Source organism: Hemicordylus capensis, chromosome 3 (assembly GCF_027244095.1).
Source record: "Hemicordylus capensis ecotype Gifberg chromosome 3, rHemCap1.1.pri, whole genome shotgun sequence".
Lineage (NCBI taxonomy): Eukaryota > Metazoa > Chordata > Lepidosauria > Squamata > Cordylidae > Hemicordylus > Hemicordylus capensis.
Genome location: NC_069659.1, coordinates 291,253,409 through 291,275,902, shown reverse-complemented (window position 1 = coordinate 291,275,902; position 22,494 = coordinate 291,253,409). Strand labels below are relative to the sequence as shown.

General features: G+C 42.7%; 2 protein-coding genes across 10 annotated transcripts in view; both read left to right on the top strand.

The window, feature by feature from the left end:
- ATG16L1 (autophagy related 16 like 1) overlaps positions 1-7,713 on the top strand; it is a 32,412-nt gene extending 24,699 nt beyond the window's left edge. For all 5 annotated transcript variants that reach the window (XM_053310586.1, XM_053310588.1, XM_053310585.1 and 2 more), the window contains 5 exons: positions 321-426; positions 2,253-2,402; positions 3,304-3,351; positions 5,131-5,232; positions 6,308-7,713. In XM_053310586.1, coding sequence (XP_053166561.1) covers positions 321-426; positions 2,253-2,402; positions 3,304-3,351; positions 5,131-5,232; positions 6,308-6,401 — 500 coding nt within the window. In that variant the 3' untranslated portion in view covers positions 6,402-7,713. The remainder of the gene's footprint in view (positions 1-320; positions 427-2,252; positions 2,403-3,303; positions 3,352-5,130; positions 5,233-6,307) is intronic.
- Positions 7,714-7,920: 207 nt separating this feature from the next.
- The window catches only part of SAG (S-antigen visual arrestin), a 40,242-nt gene continuing 25,668 nt past the window's right edge, over positions 7,921-22,494 (top strand). For 3 of the 5 annotated variants that reach the window (XM_053310592.1, XM_053310595.1, XM_053310590.1), the window contains exon 1: positions 7,921-10,838. In XM_053310592.1, the coding sequence (XP_053166567.1) occupies positions 10,780-10,838 (59 nt within the window). In that variant the 5' untranslated portion in view covers positions 7,921-10,779. Of the gene's footprint in view, positions 14,861-22,494 lie in introns of all 5 variants that reach the window. The other 2 variants (XM_053310593.1, XM_053310594.1) reach the window with 2 other exon arrangements.

Here is a 22,494-nt window from a genome sequence, read left to right as displayed (position 1 = left end):
ACTGCTTAATGTTCTTGTTACAGTATAAGATTGCTCACTACTTTTGTGGAACTAATTTGCTTTAGTTTAAGAATGGAAAGTGTTTGCACAGATGTCTAAAAAGGCTGAGGTGGAAATGTTCAGTTCTGTGGTTGGAATCCCTTCCATATCGGTTGGAATGGGCTGATGTTCTGTACTGGTCAATATTCACAATTCTAGTAAAGTACTTTGGTAAAGCTTCAGAAATCCAGTGTGGTATACTGGAATGATAGTGTTTGATTATTGTTGAAGAAAAGCATGTGAATCCAATGAGGCTTATCTTTTTGTTGTTGTTTTTTAAGGTATAAAGACGGTGTTTGCAGGCTCCAGCTGCAATGATCTAGTCTGCACAGAGCAATGTGTGATGAGTGGCCACTTTGACAAGAAAATTCGCTTTTGGGATATTAGGTAAATTATCTCCGCCTCCCCGCCCCCCTCAAGTTGTGTTCTGGGGACTTGTGAAAAGCATCATAAGGAATTGATGCCTTATGATCTCTGTATTATATTAGGAATACATAGACTCATCCCTTGGGCACCAAGATGAGGACCTCATCCATTGGGAGGTTGAGTTCTGTAGGAACTGATGTCTGCATATTTGGTAAAAGAAAACATTACTATACTCAGTGTTGGTCTTTCTAGCTAGTCCCAGTGGGTTAGGGTTATGGTTGGGGAAGAGAAGTGGTAGACATTAGTAACAGGTGCATTTAAGGGGGTTGAACCACTCGTTCTTCTGCCCCAAGTTCTTAATGCAGAATTATGTAATTGGCATAGGTTACTTGGATTGTTGTGATAACTTTTATGAAACTTGGAATGTTCCAACAAAGACTCGGGTGCTAAAGGGCAAGAAAGGTGGAAATATTTAGATGGGGCAGGAAGAAAAGAATAAGAGCCACATCACAGAAGAGGAAAAGCATGATGTTCCACTCTTGGATGACTGGAAAGCTGTTGATTACAAGATAATTTACGTACATCTTGAAACTACTGATGATGCCACATTCATAATTATTTGTTTTGTAATGTAATCTTGTCCAGCTTGTCATACTGGGATGCCTTATTTGTCAAATGACATTTCCCCCAGAAGTTCTTCTCCATCTCAGAATGTTCAGTGAGACTCTGCACACAGCATTCAAGCTACTTTGAAAGCATAAGTGCTGAACTTCTTGTTGATTTCTTTCTCTCAGTGAAACTCATTGATTAATGTGAACCACATGATCAGATCATTTAATCAAGCAGCAGTCTTTTTTTTTTTTTTTTTTTTGTTCAGGTCCTGGACACCAATCAAAACTGTGCAAAAATCCCCAAAAGCTGTTTTTTAAGTCTTCAGAGAGTTCTGAGGTGCCTGAATTGCTGCAGCTGGGAGTAGAGCTCTTACTAGTCATGTGATCTTGGAGGAGGAAAGCTGATCTTTTGTTAGCAAGCATGAATTGCCCCCTCTGCTAAGCAGGGTCTGCCCTGGTTTTTATTTGAATGGGATACTACATGTCTGAGCACTGTAAGATATTTCCCTTAGGGGATGGGGCCGCTCTGGGAAGAATAGAAGGTTCCAAGTTCCCTCCCTGGCATCTCCAAGATAGGTAGAACAGCTTCCTATGTTTCATATGGTGTACACAGGGTAAAGTTCTGGCTCATTCAGGCCAGCGAGTTTCCCCAAGCTTGGTCAGATAAGCTCAGGGACTGCACACACACCCTGCTCTAAAGGCTTTGCTGAGCTGTACCCTGTGCCAATAATGCAGGGGCTTGCACAGAACATTGGAATCTTCAAAATAGTCCTTTGGGCACTTTTGCACAGCTGTGTCTGAGTTCTGATTAGTGTCTAGTGCTTGAACCAAGAAAAAGCCATTTTAGCTGAAGAGCCGGGAGAGAAAAACAGACATTTTCCTGGAAAACAGACATTTTTCTGAGACTTCTCCAAGATAGCTAATAAATACCATAATAAATTTGCCTGCCATTATTTACAACATCTCTCTGCAAACATTAAGATGAGTAATGTATCAATTTTTAGAATGGCCTTTTTCTATTTTTCCAAAACTTTGAATTTTTTCATCTCTGGCCTTGGGAAGACAAGACCTGCATTAAAAAAATGAAGAAATGGGGTGGGGTGGGGGGTGGGACATGATGCTTGTTCCTTCCCTTATCCATGATCATAATGCTTCAGCATGGTATTTGTGAAGCTGTAGCACTTCACCTAGGTACTTCTAAAGGAAAAGCTAACTCATGACGCCTTCTGTTTTTAGAACTGAGTGTGTAGTACAAGAGATGGAACTGCTTGGTAGGATTACAGCTCTAGACCTCAACCCAGAAAGAACAGAGCTCCTTACGTGTTCCCGAGATGATCAGTTGAAGATTATTGATCTACGAGTCAATGTTATCAAACAGACTTTCAGGTGTGTATGTTTCACAGATTCAGAAGCAAGTAAATGGATTATAGAACTATATATTTGTGTGTGTGGCTGGCATCCTTGTGTGTCAAAGACAAGTAGTACAGAGTTTGCCCTGTTGTCCTCTCAAAAAAGTAATTCACTAATCTGGTTCTGCAAAATCTTGACTTTGTTCATTTCATCCTGATGGAAATGCTTGCTCTGGACCAGAATCCAGAAGGAAGCCAAGGCCATGCAAGATAGTTGTGTGAAAATAGCTCATTGTGATCAGTTATCATTATTCATCTTAGATTGACTAAAACATTCAACAAAATCAAAGAAAAGGGAGGACGAGGTCATTTTAGATGGAGCCCAAAACATACTGTTTGTGGACCCCACACCATCTTCATCCATCTTATATTTGCCATTACTCTTGTAAGCAAAACTAGTATTTGAAAACTACTACTACTACAACCGATATTTGTGTACTGCTTTTCAACAAAAGTTTCCAAAGCAGTTTACATAGAAAAATAAGGTGGTTCTCTGTCCCCAAAGGGCTCACAGTCTAAATATAAGCACAAGGGAGGCAACAGCTACTGCAGGGATGCTGTGCTGGGGCTAAATAGGGACAGTTGCTCTCTGCCTGCTGAATATGCTGAATTTAGTCAAAGTTCAGTTTCTGTTCAGTTATTTTGGAAATGGTATGTGTAAAGCCAGCATAGCAATGTTAGTAAAGTGTTTTGATGTTTTAATTTGTGTTGTTTTACTGTAAACTGCCCAGAGAATTCTGGGCAGTATATAAATAGGTTAAAGAAATAATTAGTATGAAAGAATCACCACTAAAAGGTGCCTCTATGCTCAGTTGGCAGGGGTCAATATTATATAATTTGTTAAATGTTCTATTTTTCTTTTGTTTTGCTTCCTCCAGTGCCCCGGGGTTTAAATGTGGATCTGATTGGACCAGAGCTGTATTCAGGTAAGAAGCTGGGCAAGTTGAGCTACAGGGAACTTGAGAGAGAATGTGATACTTGCTCCTTGTACACCCCCTATAATCCTCATTTCAAAGCAAAGACAGATTTCATGACCAAGTTACCAGAATTCCTCAAAAACTGAGTGATCTAGACGTAGTTGTAGAACATGAGCTTCTAACAGTTCATTGGAGTTCACTGCTATTGGATTGTACTGAGTTGATTTATAAAAAGAATGTTTCCTTAGATAAAGATTGAAATTTGTTGGGCTAGCACCACTGTTCCCTCTAAGGCGCTTGTGCATGCGCGCACACAAACCCCCAGGTCTCCGCGCAGCAGTTTCTGGTGAGCACACAGTCTCTGCTGCACCCGCCACTGCCACCCAACTGCCCGGCAGCCCGTTCCCCTTCTCCCTGGCTAGGAAGCATTGCCCCTTTCCCCCCTCTCCCTGGCCAGCAGAGAAGCCCGCTGTGGTGTGCGGTGGGATGGAGGGCAGTGAGCTCCTCCCACCTCCCCTCCTCCCAAATGACTGCACAGACTCTGCTGTCTGCATCCCATTTCCGATTTTCCTTCCACGGAAAGCCAGAAATGGGCTGCAGACAGCAGAGCCCGTGCAGTCACTTGGGAGGAGCAGAGGGGAGGTGGAAGGAGCTTGCTGCCCCCCATCCCACCGCACACAAGGCTTTCAAAGGTTAAAAAAGGGGGCACTCTACCTCGCACCCCCACTCTCCCTGCAGCCAGCAGCTGCCAGCGTGCCCCATCCTGCCATCGGCTGCAGGGACCTTTAGGGGGCAAACGGGGGAAATTCCCCTTGCCCTCTTCCCTGCAGCTACTACTACTGGTGGCTTAAAAAAAATTAAAGCAAAGGGGGGGGGACTTTTCTCCCCCCACCGGCAGCTAAAGTGTTCTTGGTTTTCATCTTAATTTGTTTCCTAGAACTTGTGCTTCCTTTTTTGCACATAATTGTTAGCTTCCCCACAATGAAAGACCTGATCAGTGGATGCTTGTTAACAGAAGTAGATGGATGCACTTCCTACTGGTAAATAAGGAGGTTCTGTGCTTGTACGAAACAGAGTTCAGCAAGGTTCTTTTCCCACTGATCAGCAAGGAAGGATTTTAGGTGAGGAGTGCCTCATTAGTAGACTGGCGAAGGGCTTTTTTTACACTTCACTTAAGAAATAACATAACATGTGACTCATTTCGCCCCTTCCTAGCTTGCAATGCTTGGGTAGTTTCATTTTTTCATAGTGCTCCAGACAAGTAGGGCATAATTTAGCACCAACTCTTCACTGCATTATGCTGAATGTTCTGCTCTGAAGCAGAGTCCTTGCCATTCCAGGAAGATCTGCATCACTTTCTTCTCCAGTCAGGCAAGCGGATGTTGTTCTTCTTATACTGACAGAATTGAACTTTTGGAAATGGCACTAACTTGTTGCCAAATATTTGGAATGTCACCACCTGCTTCTTCCTAATGTAGTCTGGAAAATGTCTGTGTTTGCCGCCTTTGGTCTACAACACTTTGTTGGCATTATTCCTATGACTTTTCTGGATTTAGTTCTGACAAAGAGTATGTTTAGATCACCGAGTTTGACTTGAAGCTGGAAAACCCTGAGCTTTAAATCTGGTCTGTATTTTCTAGGAGGATTCCAGCAGGCTGCTGTAGTGAAATCTCATTGCAAGCCCAGCATAAATTAGTAGTGAAGTTTGGTACATTGAGAAGAGTCGTAAGCCTGAAAGTGAAATGCATTTTCTTCCTCTCCCCTTGCACCTAATCTATGGTTTTTCAGCCCTGACGGAAACTATGTGGCAGCTGGCTCAGCAGACGGGTCCCTCCATGTTTGGAATGTGCTCACAGGGAAAGTGGAGAGGGTGCTCTCCAAGCATCACAGGTGAGCCAATGTCCAATGCCTGGGGATCTCTTGAGAGGCTGAGAAATGAATCCTGCATGCCACAAAAATGCTGAAGATTGTGTGTGCTGAAGAGAACTAGCTTGTAAATGAAACCGTAAGCTCTCTGCCGCTGGCTAATTGGACTCCATCTAGTATTGGGGCACATTGAGCAGTTAATGAAAGACGTGTATGGTGCTTTTGAGTGTTTGAAGCACTTCATAGACATTGTCTTGTTATCCTTACAACAGCCCGGTAAGGTAAGTAAGTAGTATTGACCCCATGTGGCAGCTGGAGAGTTGAGACTGGGTGGCCACCTTGTGAGTTCATGGCAGAGGCACGATTTAAACCAGAGAAGCCTTGGTTCACAGCTTGATCTCTGGTAGGGACACTGCTGGACCAGTCTTGACGCCTGGGTCTAGCGAGGAAGCTGCTGGAGGCAAGACCTCAAAGAAAGAGGAGTTGAGCCTGCAAAGGCTGGCTGCAAAAGGAAAGATGATATAGGAGCTAGGAGCCTTGCCTCTTGCTGGCACTCAGGCTGGCCCAATCCGAAGCAGGTGCTTGAGCTGGCCTTCCCCGCCTCCTGATTAGGCCCATTGGGAAGGAGGCCTCGAGCAGCCAGGTAAGCACTTTGCATCTAGTGTTGGCATTCAACACAGGCATGGTGCCATGTCTCCTCCTGGGGTTGATGGACCAAGTTCTAGGGACAGAACAGGAGCCTTCATGAGAGACATTGGATCCCCAGAGCTCCTCCAAGAAGATGGCTGCAGGAGGGGCAACACACTCTGCCTGCTTAGGGCGTCTTTGGATTTAGGGGGCTTTTATTTTATTGGGGCCAAGGTCTTTGCTGGGGTGTGCTGCTCCTCCTCCTGCTCCTCCTCCTCCTAGTAGAGGATCTCTTCCAGAATTCAGGTGGGACCTGGCAATCAGTTTGTGGTGATCCTTGAACAAACTTGAGTAGCTCAAAGAAATTGCAATCTCCTAAATAGCTCCCTTGAAACTTAATAGCATTTCCTTCTTTAAACTAAAAAATCTCTGGAATCTAATGTGTGTAAACTGATTTCATGCTTTGTTTCAGCAACTCAATCAATGCTGTGGCATGGTCACCATCTGGAGCCCACGTGGTCAGTGTGGACAAAGGTAGCAAAGCTGTGCTGTGGTCTGACTTTTGACTTAAAAGCGTAAAAACCAGCATGCCAAAAACTTGCATGGGAGGTCGACAGTCTGCATCTACCTGGACAGGACCAAGGTCCCAAGTCCAGCTCCGGTCACCTGTCTGTCTTTTACTGAGAGCACACGCTTGACTCTAGGCAAGAATCTCCAATGCAGCAACCAAGGAAGAAAAGCCCTTCCCATCTAAAGTACATTGCTGGCTGGCATTCAACCTCTGTAACGGACTGGGTGGAGAGCCAATATTCTTCAAGATGCACCACTTACGTACTGGAAAGAGTTCACGCCCCAGACAGCAGTGCCAAACAATTCCTTAAACCATTTCCGACAGCACTTCGAGCTTGGGAGTGCTTTATCAAAGTTCCTGTGTATCCTGACATTATGCATGTCCTGTCACCTGTGTTCTCTTCTGTGGCTTAGCTAAGATGTGAGCTGAGGGATCCCAAAATATAGTAAGGGTGGGGTCTCTCTTGTTAACGTACTTGAACGATATTGATGGTTGCCTCCTCGGAGCCTCTAGTCCTTCCTCCATCGCAGCTCTCTGCATCGGCTGGGGCTGTACAAAGAGGGAGTTGTCCGTTCTTCAGAGATGCTGCATCCTCCAAAGGCTTTCAAGGGAGCAGTGATACAGGAGCATTTTAAGTTTTACCCAGTTTGGCTTGGGTTTTAATTGTGGGTAGAGTGAGAAGTGCTGCTGCTGTGATGAAGAATGTATTACTAGCATGACTTTAGCACCAAAACCAAAATATCAGATACTTCTGCTGTCCTTCTGTACTGGAGCCTCTCGAGCGCAGAGGAGTGGGGTGGGGGAAACAGAGACCTGAATGTAAATGTTCTGGTGCTGGCAAATCCAGGTCACTTGCCTCCTGAGTAACATGTGCAATATCCTCTTCTGGTGTTGGAGCTCTCCCTTTGCCAGGGTGCAGGCAGGTTGGCCTGTATCCCCTGGCATTCTAGTGCACCGCATGGTTTGAGGGGAGGTAACTGGTGGCACCGAACACTCATGCAGCCAAGCACTGTTCCACATCCAGTGGGCCTCGAGACAAACCACCAGCATTGAATTGCCTTTTAATTTGCACTTTACTTTTGCTTCCTTCCTGAGCTTGTTTTGTGGGGAAGAGTGTTTTGTATTGAAGGACAGAGGTGAGCAAGAATTTGTTGTGTCTGAGGTTCTCAGTAATGGGTCCCTCTTTTTTTTTTTTGACAACTTCTGCAGAGGAAAATGGGAAGTGCACAGGACAAATCTTATTTATTGTATTAATCCGCCCACTAGTACTTGACTGATTACAAATAAACCTGTGTCCTTCTTCTAAACCTACAGAACTTTCCCTTCCTTTGTTCTTTTATCCATTTTGTGTATGGATAGGTGGAGGGGATTGAGAGTTTGAAGAAGAGTAGATTGGAAGCTGTCTAAAGCAGCACATTATGGCTTGCAAATGTTATGATGTATGCCACTGGTGGGTGGGCCGTGAAGGCAGAAGCAAGTGGAAAGCTCTTCAGGATGTGCATACAGGCTGTACCAGATGCCTCCTATCACCATCTCCTCTACCTGTGCAAGTCCCTAGCTCAGCATTGTAATAGAGAACCTTTCTGTAAGGTGGGTGGTGGCTAAATGTGATCTTCCCCCTCACATATGCCAGTGAGGGGAAGCATGGGATACAGCCCATGGGAGCCTTCTACTCATTTTCATTGTAGTGCGTGCGCATGCACACACCTTTCTGCAGCCTCAGGGTGGCTTGCAAAATTTTGCTTCACTTTAGCTTATTTTTTCTAACATGTACATGGTCTGGAATGTTCTCCCGGGATTTATATTTTACAAGGCACCATTCCTTATCCACTTGATCTTAAATCAATACCAGCCACGTATAGCCGATCTTTCTACCTGATATACTTTTCCTAAAGGGAAAGAGGAGCTGCCACCAGTCTCCTTGCCAAATTGAATTGAGTGCTCAACAAAGTGTTCTGCTTTTGTTCAAACAGCATCCCCAGCTTGGAGAAATGTGTGTCAGTTGGGAGTGGCAAAGTAATGGTGCCTAGTTGTATTATATCCTCCAAGGAGGATGTAACACAACATGGCAGCATCCAAAGTAGTCACAGTTTACTGCACAGGAGGTGAGCACCTTGCTGGGCATTTCCATGCATTGCAGGTGAAAGGAAGTGTCGGGAAGAGAAATGAATGTGTGCTGCAGGCAGTGCTGCTGCTATAGATTCTCATAATGGGACTACTTTCTGAGTCACTAGCTTAGAAAGTCCCCTGCCCCTCAATATATGTCGACTACAACAGCCCTAGGGTTTTTGGCACCCTAGGGGAAGTTTGACTTTGGCATCCTCTCTCTGCCAGCCCAGAAGTGTGGAGCTCTGGCTTTAACTTGAGCCATGCAAGCTGTTCATTCGCTAGGACAGGAGAGAGGAGAGGAAAGCAAAGCAATTGCTGTTCTCACCCACCCTCTTCACTCCCCCTCGGGGGGGGGGCGAGCAAATGAGTACTCCCAGCCAGTCAGATGTGTCAATGGTTGCTTGGAGAGGGAAAGGAGGAATGTAGCGCCCCACAAGAATCTGCACCCTAGGCAACTGCCTAGGTCTGCCTAGTGGACAGGCAGCCCTGTATGTAGAGCTCCTAGCAGCTTGGAAAGATTCCCATTTTCCTCTAGCTAGTTAATGACCATAATTAATTAATTAACTAATTCTATCTACCTACCTACCTTCCCTAAGCTTCCCACCTCAAAATGCTTTTTGATAGCTGAAGGTGCTTTCTCCCAACAGATGTGTGCTAGTGCTGAGAGAGCTGGAGAAATGTGGGAAGCCAATCACAAAAGTGTTAGGAGGGGAAATAACTTGTACCGGTGAACATTCTGTAGATCTGGCCTGTACATTAAATGCAAGAAACACTGCCTTTTCATTACTCAAAACAACTGTACTGAGAAGCCTTGGGAATCGGGTTCTCTCCATGAGCTTTTTCTTGTGGTTCATCAGAGCTGTGTTGCAGTACTGGAAAAATCTACCCAAAGGCAGTAATTGGAGAGGATCCGCACTTTTGGAAGTTCAGTGACTACAGTTATATTATTATTATTATTATTATTATTACTATCACATTTATATCCCGCTCTTCCTCCAAGGAGCCCAGAGCGGTGTACTACATACTTGAGTTTCTCCTCACAACAACCCTGTGAAGTAGGTTAGGCTGAGAGAGAAATGACTGGCCTGAATGGGGATTTGAACTCGGGTCTCCCCGGTCCTAGTCCAGCGCTCTAACAACTACACCATGCTGGCTCTGTGATAAAAATGTTTGCCATCTGTCCCGTATATCCTCCTGGCTGGGAAGATCCCTCTTCTGAGCTCTGGTGACCTTGGGAATGTAGCAAATGCCTAAGACTGAGCCTAGTGCTGAGTCAGTGGGATGGAGGATTACTGAAGGGATTATACCTAGTTTCCGAAAGAGGAGAACAGTGCAGGCTGAGATGGATGGAAAGAAAGATATAGGGATGGTCTTCCACAGCAAATTGTACCAAAATAGTGTGAGTGCTTTCAGTGAAAAAGAAGCAAAATGGGAGATTTCGTGTAGAAAGCATGACTGCACTCCATTCACTGTTGTTCTTGTTTTGGAAAACGCAAACTGGAAGGGGATGCAGAGCATATTTCTTTGTTACAGTTCAGCGTTATTGTGGGTGAATTATAGACAGTATTACATACTGTTGACAAAATCAGAGGACGAAAATGAAGGGGAGGGAGGAGCATGCATTAAATCAGTTTTGTTAGTACATTAAACATAGGAAGAGATGCATACTTTCCATTTAAAGTAATGCATCTGAAATAAATTCAGATGTTACGGTGCTCTTCAGTTATTCAGGATGACTGTACTTATTTGGCTGCCGGAAACCTGGTAAAATGCATTGGCTGGTTGTAATGTGTTTTCCCCATGAGGTTTACCATCCTCTTCAGCAATCAGTATTAGATTACTACCTACTATTCTTCACTTAATGTTTTTCAATGTTTCTTCGTTGCCCTTATTCAATATAGTGAATTATATCTTCCCAGTGTCTGTCCCCCTTATTCTTAACCCCAGAAAATCTCTCTGTTTTTAAGCAGACATAAACGTTAAAAATAAAACATGTTTCTGCAAGCTCTTTTATAGGAAAATCGGATCTTTATGGAAGGTGCATTATGCAGATAAAAGAGTATTGGATTTACCTTTATATCTTTCTTCACAGTGGAAGGAAAGTATATCCTCTTTATGGGTTTTACCTCCCACTTGCTTCATGGAAGCCGACTGCACCGAGTAAATTACTAGGTTGCCCATAAGCCTGTGTGATGTAGTAACACCCCCAGTTCTGAGACACATGCAGCTTTGAGAAAAAATGATGGCAGTGAAAGCCAAATATAATGAAAGACAACAGAATGGGAACAGGTAGAGGAAGAAGGATGGAAGCCCAAGGAATTAGGTGACACTTTGAAAAGATCCCGGGAGTTGAACCACCCCCCATGGTTCCCATAAAATAAACCAAAAATTGGAGTACAGGATTTGTGGACATAGAAAAGCAACTATGCATGAGGATATCTGCCCTGGAAATTGCCACCTGTGAGCAAAAATGATTCTGATATCTGTCTTCTGCATCGAATGTACAGAAATCAAAATCGCCATGGGTCGGATACCCTCCATCCACTGTGGAGAAAGAACCAATTACAGTAAGTTCAATGTTCTTTTCAGAACATATCAGATCAGTGAAAAATGTAGAGGCAGGAAGTGGTTAAGTATCCATTACATGCTCTAAGATGTAGCACCCAAAACTGGTATTAGCAAAAGTGACTACTTGGGACAAGGCAGTATATGCGGCTATGTATTCCCAACCAGGTAGATAAATGGATGAGAATTTGCACCTTAACAGTGGGTAGGAAATTGGGCGCATTTTGGATTATATGTATCGGTATTCTCCCTGTGTTGATTTCTACCCCTGCTTGCTTGGGCTTACTTGTACAAGACAACATTTGATTTACATGTAGAAGACAGATATCGGAATCATTCTTTTTTCTCACAGGTGGCAACTTCCAGGGAAATTATCCACATACATGGTTGCTTTTCTATGTCCACAAATCCTGTACTTGGATTGTTTAATTTCAGATGGACAAAGGGAGACTTGCCACTACTCAATGTTGCCATATTAGGAAAGGATAGTATTTACTGTATTGGGAAAGGCCAGCTCCTGGGTTCTCTTGCATTCTGATGTCACAGTCTAGCGTGACTAAGAAATGAAACCAAAGGTGGAGCTATGCAGATGAAAGGTGGCTCTGTTCAGTGGCTCTCATTGAGATCTAGGGGGCAAAGTGAACATGCAGGTTTGTTCCCCCCACTCCCCGAAACTGAGATGGCTGGAGGCAGAGGACAAATTTAGTGCCTTTCCTAATGTTCTCCCTAAGCATAACCCCTGGTTTTCTTCTGTGTGAGCAAATGGCTGCCAACTTACTCCTATGTGAAAACATAAAGCACCATGGAAGGATAGTGCTATGGGAGCAACCCTTCTCTCTGTTCCTGATACTGGATGGGACCCCATTAAGGGGGAGTATGTCTGGGTGAATCGAGATACATTGCAGCCTTCTCCCTCTAAAGTTTTTTAGAATGCACAGGACAGGTCCTTTCCTCACATCAGATGCAATGATGTAGAGGTTGCCTGTTTCAAGCAGAGCTAGATCCACAATTGACCCAACATATGCTCTGCACAGGGCTGACAAGTGGCCTATGCCCACACACCACTGGCCTCTGCGGCGCCCACTCACTCAAAGCCCATCCCAGTGACAACAGGCATAGGGGCATAGCCTACAAACAGGGAAACTGGCAATGACTGCAGAGGCCAACGGTGAGTGAGCAGCTGCCAGACAATCTAGCTTCAGGCTGCTGCCAACTTCCCTACTCCACAGGTTGCAAGCATGCACAGACATGTATCTGTGTGTATGCACAATAACCTACAAAGTGTGATTTCTAACAGTAATTTGTATGTAATGTTGTTACAAACTCACCAATTTTCATAAAACAGATCAAGCCTCTGTCTTAATTTACCTGGATGTAAATTGTTGTTCTTGACATTGTTATATAGTTCCATAAATTGTCAAACTATTCATTGTACAGTGGTACCTTGTTTCCAGTATTTTGCATGTAATATTGTAGCTGCTTAGTCATAAGTAACTTTCTTTGTGTTGAGATCTTAAGCAAACAAAATCTGTGCTGGTCAACCAAAACGACAAAAATGTAAAAGTCCAATATCCAACTAATTTGACTTCTGCCCAGTGTGTTTTGCTTTCACGCAGGTGGATGAAAGCACCATTTTGTGATTGGCACTTCCAGCATATTGAGCTACGATTTATATTTTGTTTGTTTTTGTTACGTATTGCATACCCTTGGATTGATCCAAAACTATTCTCCTTCACAGTTGTGCATATTTAAAAAGAGTGAGGCTTTTCTCCCTAGCAGCCAATCCCGTGCTTGGCTGCCCGTGAGAATTGCTGGAATCCTGGCAGCGCTGCAGCACTAAACCCAGCGCTGAAGTCCCACTCTTAGCCAAGGTTAAGGACTTAAATGCACCCTTAACCCAGCTCCCAGGTTCGTGTTGCAGAGACAGGCACCTAGAGCACCTGTGCACTGTGGGATTCTCGGAGGCCTCTGGGTATCCCACTGTGGGATACTCATCCTCACTGCTCTTGGCAGTGCTGGTTATGTGGGCGCATGGCTTACGCGCTGCAAGGACTCAGAGCAGTCGTTTGGAAGAAGATAGGTTGATTCCTGCCTTCCTTCCCTGCCCGCCCGTGTGGTTGTGTGATTAATAGCTTTGGTGACTTTCCTTACAAAGGAATTCCCTAGGTTCAAAAACTATTGGGATACTTAGCTCAGAATAATGTTATCCTGCATGATTTGACTTGTTCTCACTCACCTTTTGGTGTTTAGCAATAGTTTATATATTGCACAAAGTCTCTGTTCTTATTTACAAAACTATGCATTGGTCAAATTCAGGTTGGTTTCCTCCTGCCCCAATATGTTATAATCTGTCAACTGTGTTGATCAACAGCAAATTTCTTGCAAGCATTCAGACATTGTGGGCCTCTAGTGGATGTTTTATTCTTACTTATTTTCTGAGGCAAAACATTCTTAATAATCAGATTCCCATTTCCTGCAGGCTACATACTTTCCATAACTCAGAGTTGCCCAGCTTGTTACTTCCTTAGTTGTGAGATGTTGCGGGGTGGGAGGTGAGTCAGGTAGCAAAACAAAAAAAAACCCAAAGGGGTGAAATGTTTGGAAGGGGGAAGGAAGCAATAAGCAGATCCCAGTGGAGAAGTGACACAGCTAAGTCTAAGAACACTGGCTGTGATGAAAGGAGCTGAGAGTATGGAACTTGCATCTGCAGAGCACCCAGCTCACAAAACAGTAACAGGAGGATATCTGGAACATTCTTTTTGCAGAGACCGTCTGTGTGATTTTGGCAGCATCTTTGGGGTTGGTGCAGTTGTGAAAATAGACACATATCCACTAAGAGGTATGCTGGACTAAATTAATTTGGCTGGAGGTGTGTGTGTGTTGTGTGTGTGTGAGTGTGTAACTGGGACTGATTGGTAGCAAATTGTTTTGTTTATGCATTTTCTGTTGATTATCCTCTGTTTCAAAGACTAGTTAGCCATATTTATTTCAGTTGTTTTTGTTGCAAGGTTGGATGGAGGCTTTGTTTAAAACTTCCCTGCAATCTTGAGCATGACTGCTCTCCTGCTTCTCCTTTCATCCAGTTTAATTTGTAGATTTGAGGTTGTTATACCTGCCTGTCACAATGGCAGACATTTTGCTAGTAGTTAGAAGAATGGCTAAACATAAACAGCTTTGCTCTTCTAATGGCATGAATTTTTGGTTGGGGCAAACGATACCACAGTTCTGTCAGATGCTTGTATTTTGTAAGGATGTGTTTATAACGATTACAAAATGAATGGCAGACAAACAGCGTGTTATTTTGAGCTCAGTAGGCTAGGGTGATTTTCAGCCCTAATAAGGAGGAGATGCAGAAAGAGGTTTAAAATAAAGCTGCTTTCAATAACCTCCTTGATAAATCTTCTGTATGTTGTCTCTGCTTTGTGAAGTCGGGAAGCTTGACATTGGAGAACTGAGGTCCTTAGATAATACCCAGCACCGCTGATCTAACCAGTTTCCAATCTGATAATCCAAGCATAGTATTCTAGCTCTGGCTCTGGATTTGGATTTGTTGTTGGAAACTTGGCCACTAAGCACCAGAATCTCATTTTCAGATCTGCTACAAATTGCCATCCTAGCCTCTAAAGGGGCTAATGCCTCACCTCCCTGGAGAACGGTTGTGCCTGGCCTTCCTGTCCACGTGGGGTTTGCAGCTTTATACATTGGGTTAGGTGGAATCATTTTTACTGCTCCTGGAAATCTCTTCCCATTTGCTTTTGGGGGCATTTGGAACACTGGCAGGTATTTCTATCTATCTATCTATCTATCTATCTATCTATCTATCTATCTATCTATTTTGCAGATTTTTCCACTTAATCTTTGGGCACAGAGGAGGAATTAATAGTGTTTCCTACTATGGAGTAAGATCCACTGGATTCATTTGGATTACATACATGTCGAAACAAACGTGTATATGTTTGCTCAGTAAACGTCTTACTCCAGATCTGGTGGAGCAACTCTAAGAAACCACTTGATGTGTTTAACAATGCTGTTTCCATTTTGAGAGAGGGAGAACAAATGTTTATCTAACTGTGGATTTACAAAGAGTTTTACAATTGTACCTGAACTGCATGCAACAGATTGGGGAAAGGGGTCGAAGTTAATGCTTATAATTAATATGTACGATGAATAATTGTACAGTACTTGTTCAGAGAGAAACAACACTGTTAACTTCAGAAAGACTTCGATATAGCTTTTAGATGAAATAAATTATAAGTATGGTCCAGGTAAGAGCAATGTATGTTGTTGCTTTAAACAAATAAGGAGCCCATTGCTTACAGAGATGGCAGCAGGACTGTTTGTTATCCAATATTATGCCAACCATTTTTTGTAATCTCATAATGAAATTTTTAACAAATGTAATATAATCAAAACTCTAATCGGAATTCATCTTATTTATTTATTTTGTATAACATAAATTTGTAAATTGGACCCTCAGGGACATAAATCAAATGTATGTTCACAACCTAGGTAATCTGAGGAGCTTGGACTGAAGCTGATTTCCAATACCAAACACACTAGGCAGAAGAAAAGCTCTTTTAGAATTAATGGGATTTAATTAAAAGCAGCATACTCAGTATAGGACTAAGTCAGCTTGAATTCAGTGTGTTTGAATTAGCTCATTTTACAATCCAGTCATCTGTGACTGCACTGATAAAAACTAATGGAATTGATGCACATCCAATTTGATGACACACAGTGCCTCACTTCGCATCAGCCATCACAATCCTTTGTTTTTGATCGGATATTTGAATATTTTAGAATTCTGCATGGGAGTTTGCACTTAAGATCTATTCCTTGTTATATAAAAAATTAAAATCTCATCCCTGCACACACCAAGTGCCATTGATAGCAAGACATGTGACTTCCACGATTAACTCAAGCCAAACGATGTGTTTAGAAAAGATGTCCAGGTGTAATTAGCAGGAGCAGTCTTATCTCTTCTTGTAGCTGTTTCCCCGTTTATCATTGACTTTTCAAAGTGGTGTGTGGGGATTTGCTGCTCAACTCCAACTATGTCTGATATCAGACTTGCTTAGTGGAGACTTATTTATTTATTTATTTATTTATTTACAAAGTCTGACAGGTGTTATTGACTGGTTTGTTTTATCCAGACATCGAGTCCTTCCCAAGGACCTGGGATGGCTGAATGTTGTCAATGTTGTTGCTGTTATAGATATCGTCGCAGAATATAGGCTGTTCCCAGTAAAGTTGCTTTTTGTAATTGGCTGATGGTGATTTCTGTGGCCCCTATGGTGTTGAGGTGCTCTTCAAGGTCTTTTGGAACTGCACCCAGGGCGCCAATTACCACTGCGATTATTTTGGTCTTCTTCTGCCACAGCCTTTCAATTTCAATTTGTAGATCTTTGTATTTGGTGATTTTTTCTATTTCTTTTTCTTCTATTCTGCTATCCCCTGGTATTGCTATGTCGATCATTTTGACTTGTTTTTCTTTCTTCTCGACTACAGTTATATCTGGTGTATTTTGTGGCAGATGTTTGTCTGTTTGTAGTCGGAAGTCCCATAATATTTTTACATCTTCATTTTCTACCACTTTTTCAATTTTATGGTCCCACCAATGTTTGGCTACAGGTAGCTTGTATTTGTTGCAGATGTTCCAGTGTATCATCCCTGCTACCTTTCATGCCTTTATTTGTAGTCAGTCTGTGCAATCATCTTACAACAGCTGATCAGGTGGTCCACTGTTTCATCTGCTTCTTTACAAAGGCGGCACTTGCTGTTTGTTGTGGATTTTTCTACTTTTGCTCTTATTGCATTTATTCTTAGTGCCTGTTCTTGTGCAGCCAGTATTAAACCCTCTGTTTCTTTCTTCAAGTTGCCATTCTTAAGCCATTGCCAGATCTTGGTGATGTCTGATTTTCCACTTATATTGTGCAAATATTGACCATGCAGGGGCTTATATCTCCATTTTTCTGCTCGGTTCTTGACTTGTTCTTTCTTGTAGGCCTGTTTTGTTTCATTGGTGTTGAATAGTTTCGCGTTCTTGACCATTTGAAGTGCATCTTCTTCACTGTCCCTTATATATTCTTCAAGGTCTCTTTTCTCCTCCTCTACTGTTTGATGGACTTGCAGCATTCCTCTTCCACCTGAGCTGCGAGGGAGGTAGAGCCTATCTACATCACTGCGGGGGTGCAGAGCATGATTGATGGTCATTATTTTCCTGGTCTTGCGATCTAGTATCTCTAGCTCTGCCGGGGTCCAGTCTATTATTCCTGCAGTGTATCTAATAACAGGTATAGCCCAGGTGTTTATGGCTTGTATGATGTTCCCGCCATTGAGTTTGGACTTGAGGATTTTTCTGCCTCTCCTGATGTATTCACTTCCAATTTTTCTTTTAACTTCAGTGTGTGCGATGTTATCAGCCTGGAGAATGCCCAAGTATTTGTAAGGTTCTTTCTCTTCCAGGTTCTTGATGTTGCTTCCGTTGGGCAGTTCTATTCCTTCTGTTTTTGTTATTTTCCCTCTGTTCATTATTAATGCAGCACACTTGTCTAGTCCAAACTCCATTGCTATATCGCTACTGAATATACGGACAGTGTTTAGCAGTGATTCGATTTCTGACTGGGACTTTCCATACAACTTCAGATTGTCCATGTACAGCAGATGGTTAATTTTACTGGATGTTTTAGATGTTTGGTATCTGAGGCTTGTTTTGCTTAGTATTTGTGAAAGTGGGGTCATGGCGATTACAAACAACAGAGGGGATAGTGAGTCCCCTTGGAAAATGCCTCTTCTAATGCTAACCTGTCCAAGTGCCTTGCCATTTATTGTTAACTGTGTACTCCACATTCTCATTGCTTTTTAAATAAATATCTGAATGTTTTTGCTGACACCAGTTGTTTCTAAACATTTCAGTATCCATGTGTGAGGCAATGAATCGAAGGCTTTTTTGTAGTCAATCCATGCAACACTTAGATTTGTTTTTCTTCTCTTGCAGTTTTCTAAAATCATTTTGTCAATCAGCAGCTCGTCTTTTGTGCCTCTGGTGTTTGGGCAATTTCCTTTCTGTTCAACTGGAAGCTGTTTGTTAGTTAATAAGTGTTGCATCACTTCATCTGCTATTATTCCAGTTAATAATCTGAACATGGTTGGCAGGCAGGTTATCGGTCTATAATTACTTGGAACTGCACCTTTTGCTGGGTCTTTCATGAGATGGGTTTTCCCAGTTGTTAGTCATTGTTCAATATCACCGCCTTTCATAATGTGATTGAACTGTTTTGATAGTTGTTTATCATTATTATTTTGCTTGTTAGGTGTTTAAGCCAGAAGCCATGCAGTTCATCATCGCCTGGCGCAGTCCAATTTTTAATTTTCTTTGCTCTTTCACTTTTTAATTCTGGTGTTATTATTAGATCTTGCATTTGTTGGTTACATTTTTTGACCTCTTTCATCCAGCCTGCTTTTTTATTATAATCTATTGGATTGTCCCATAATTTCCCCCAGAATTGCACTGTTTCTTCTTTATTGGGTGTTTCTACGTTTCTTGCAGTTTCTCCTTCTATGCTTTGGTAGAAACGTCTCTGATTCGACTGGAATTGGAGATTCTGCCTGTGTTGTGTAATTCTGGCTTCATATCTGCTAATCTTCTTTGACACTGCTGTTATTTGCTGCTTTATTATTTCCAGGACTTCTCTAATTTTCCTTGAATCTAGGTGGTATTTTTGGATCAGATACTGTTTGGTGTTTTCATTCTTCAGCTTCTTGTCTTTCATATCTTTCAATTTACTAGCATCTGATCTAAGCCTGGAGATTTTATTTTCTAATCTAATCTTCCATCTAGGTGATGTACTACTTTCTTTTTTTACAGGTCCACTGATCTTATATCCGAGCTCTTGTGTTGTTATTGTTGCTGCACTGTACATTAGTTGGTTTGTTTCTTGCAAATTATTGGTTGTTATTTCTGTAAGTGCAGCATTGACATCCTTTAATGCCTGAGCAAGTTGGTTTTTGGCAACTGTTTTTAGAGCGGGAAGTCGAACCCTGGTGGTTGTTTGGTTCATGTGCTCAGGGTTTTTTTTGCTTTAGTTCTTGTTGCTTTTCTGTTAAACGGCATTTGGGTTTTTGAGGTGAAGGCAAAGGGGAGGTTGCCTGGTTTTGATTTTGAAACAGTTCAGCAACACCTCTGTTTCCAACACCTCCTCCACCTGCGCCTGAGCAACTGCTTCAGTTGGTGGTAATTCTTCTCCCATGTCTTGAGCATGTGTTGCTCTTTGCAGTTCTTCCAGCTCAACTCCTGTGAATACTTTATTTCTTATTATGAATCTTCTCTGGTCTGCTAGCCTTTGTTCTGTTATTTCTGTATTTGGGTGCTTCTCTTTCCAAATTTGGTACATTCTTTTTAAATAACCTCTTCTAGTTGGACTAGACTTGTAATAGCAGATTATTATTTCCTTGTGGGCATTTTTTGTATATTTTTTTCGGTTAAGCGACGTTTCTTCCAGTAGCTTTGCTGTCTCCAGCCCTGGTTGCTCAACTGAAGATCCTGAGTCCTGTAGCCCACTTGCCACCAGATGTCCAGGGACTATAGCACCTGGCGCGGTCCTTGTTGACCCGGGCGACGACCGATCCGGTATAGATTTATTAAAGTTACGTCTCACCATATTGTTGATGGGAGAGGCACTCTTTGTCTGGCTCCTCTGGTGAGACCTGTCCAGTATGATTGGACCTCTGGCATAGCTCTCACCTTCATCAGAGCACACAAGCCCCACAACCATGTCAAGGTAGTGCCTCACTGGGGGTGGTATTATTATTATTATTATTATTATTATTATTATTATTATTATTATTATTATTATTTTCTGTTATTTATTCAATTGATATACTGCCCTTCCTAAAGTGGCTCAGGGCAGTTTACATTAAAATCTAAAACCCATAATAAAACAATTAAAATAAAACATTTAACCAGATTAAAATTTAAAACTAGACATCATTAAAAGTCAGGCTAAAATGATGGGTCTTTAAGGCTCTCCTGAAGGCCTCCAAAGAATATAATCCCCTCATACCCATGGAAAGCATGTTCTACAACCCAGGGGTGACAACTTAGAAGGCCTGATCCCAAAAATGGACCAGACCCCTTTTGATGATCTTAATGAATGGTGGGGATTTTGTAGAGAAAAGTGTTCTCTCAAGTAACCCGAAACTAAGCTGTTCAGGGCTTTAAAGGTAATAACCAGCATTTTGTACTTTGCCCAGAAATGTATTGGCAGCCAGTGCAACTGTTGAAGAACAGGCATAATGTGGTCTCCAGGATACCCCAGAGACCAATCTGGCTGCACATTTTGAACTAACTCGAGTTTCCAACTATGTACAAAGGCAGCCCTACGTAGAGCACATTGCAGTAGTCCAACCTGGAGGTTACCTGTGCCACTGTTTTTTGTGTCTGTCTTCTCAAGGAATTGTTGAATCAGTCACAGCTGGTAAAAAGCTTTCCTGGCCACAGCCTCAACCTGAGGCACCAGAGTGAGACCCAGACCCAAGGGCACTCCTAAGCTATGAGCCTGTTCTTTCTGGGGGAGTGTAACCTTGCCCAGCACAGGGAGTTCTACCCTATCTTTCAGATTACGACCCCCAACAATGAGCACCTCTGTCTTGCTTGGATTCAGCTTCAGTTTATTATCCCTCATCCAGCCCATTATTCTCTATAGGCAGGCATTTAAGGAGCTAACACCATTTCCTGATATGAATTATAAGGATGTCTTTCAAATTACAAGGGTAATCCAAGAGTATCTTTCTATTTATTTTTATTTATTTATTTTTATTTATTTGATTTCTATACCGCCCTTCCAAAAATGGCTCAGGGTGGTTTACACAGATATATATATATATATATATATATATATATATATATATATATATATACATACACACACCTCTGTCCTCAAAGGGCTCACAATCTAAAAATAAACATAAGATAGACTCCAGCATCAGTCACTTGAGGTACTGTGCTAGAGGTGGATAGGGCAGTTACTCTCCCCCTGCTAAATAAAGAGAATCACCATGTTAAAAGGTGCCTCTTTGCCAAGTCAGCAGGGGTTAAGCATGATAGCTAAGCATGAGCAGGGGTTAAGCATGATAGTTTCAATGGGAGGGACTGCACAAACATAGATGGACCTGCCAAATAACGTCATCCAAGAAAGTGCTCCTGTTGTGGGAAAATTACTGTTAACCAGTACTGAAACAGGCAATCCCAGCTCCAGGAAAATAGCTATTCCAATAATCATGCCACTGTAAAACAGCTGAAATAATAATAGGCACAGCATTTCCCTTGGAATGGAGACTGTTGCTGTATAAATGTCATGGGATGCCTATCAGTGCCTGTGACTCTGATACAAGGCACGGCAATTATTTCAGAACCATTTTGATTTACAGTGGTCCCTCGACCTACGAACTACTCGACATCCGATGTTTTCGAGTTACGAGCGACAAAAAAGACCGGAAGTAGTTGCCGGTTTAGATTCAGCTTACTCGACCTACAAATTTTTAGATGCGGTTTCCTCGACTTACGAATGTTTCCAGACCTCTGTGGTGCGCTCTTCGACTTACGAAAATTTCGACCTCCGAACGTGCGTTCGGAACGGATTAATTACGTAAGTCGAGGGACCACTGTATTTAAAATATGTATATCCTGGCTTTTTTATACATGGTAGCTATACAGCATAAGAACAGCCCTGCTGGATCAGGCCCAAGGCCCATCTAGTCCAGCATCCTGTTTCTCACAGTGGCCCACCAGATGCTGCTGGAAGCCACAAGCAGGAGTTGAGGGCGTGCCCTCTCTCCTGCCATTTCTCCCCTGCAACTGGTTCTCAGAGCCATCCTGCCTTTTGAGACTGGAGGTGGCCCACAACCCTCCGACTAGTAGCCATTGATGGACCTCTCCTCCATGAAGTTATCCAAACCCCTCTTAAAGCCATTCAGGTTGTTGGCTGTCACTACGTCCTGTGGCAGAGAGTTCCACAAATGGATCATGCGTTGTGTGAAAAAGTACTTCCGTTTGTTGGTCCTAGACCTCCTGGCAATCAATTTCATGGAGTGACCCCTGGTTCTAGTGTTATGTGAGAGGGAAAAGAATTTATCTCTCTCCACTTTCTCCACACCATGCATGATTTTGTAGACCTCTATCAGGTCTCCCCACAGTCGTCTTTTTTCTAAGCTAAAAAGCCCCAGGTGTTGTAGTCTTGCCTCATAAGAAAGGTGCTCTTGGCCCCTGATCATCTTGGTTGCCCTCTTCTGTACCTTCTCCAGTTCAACAATGTCCTTTTTAAGATATGGTGACCAGAATTGTACACAGTACTCCAAGTGTGGTCACACCATAGTTTTGTATAAGGGCATTATAATATTAGCAGTTTTATTTTCAA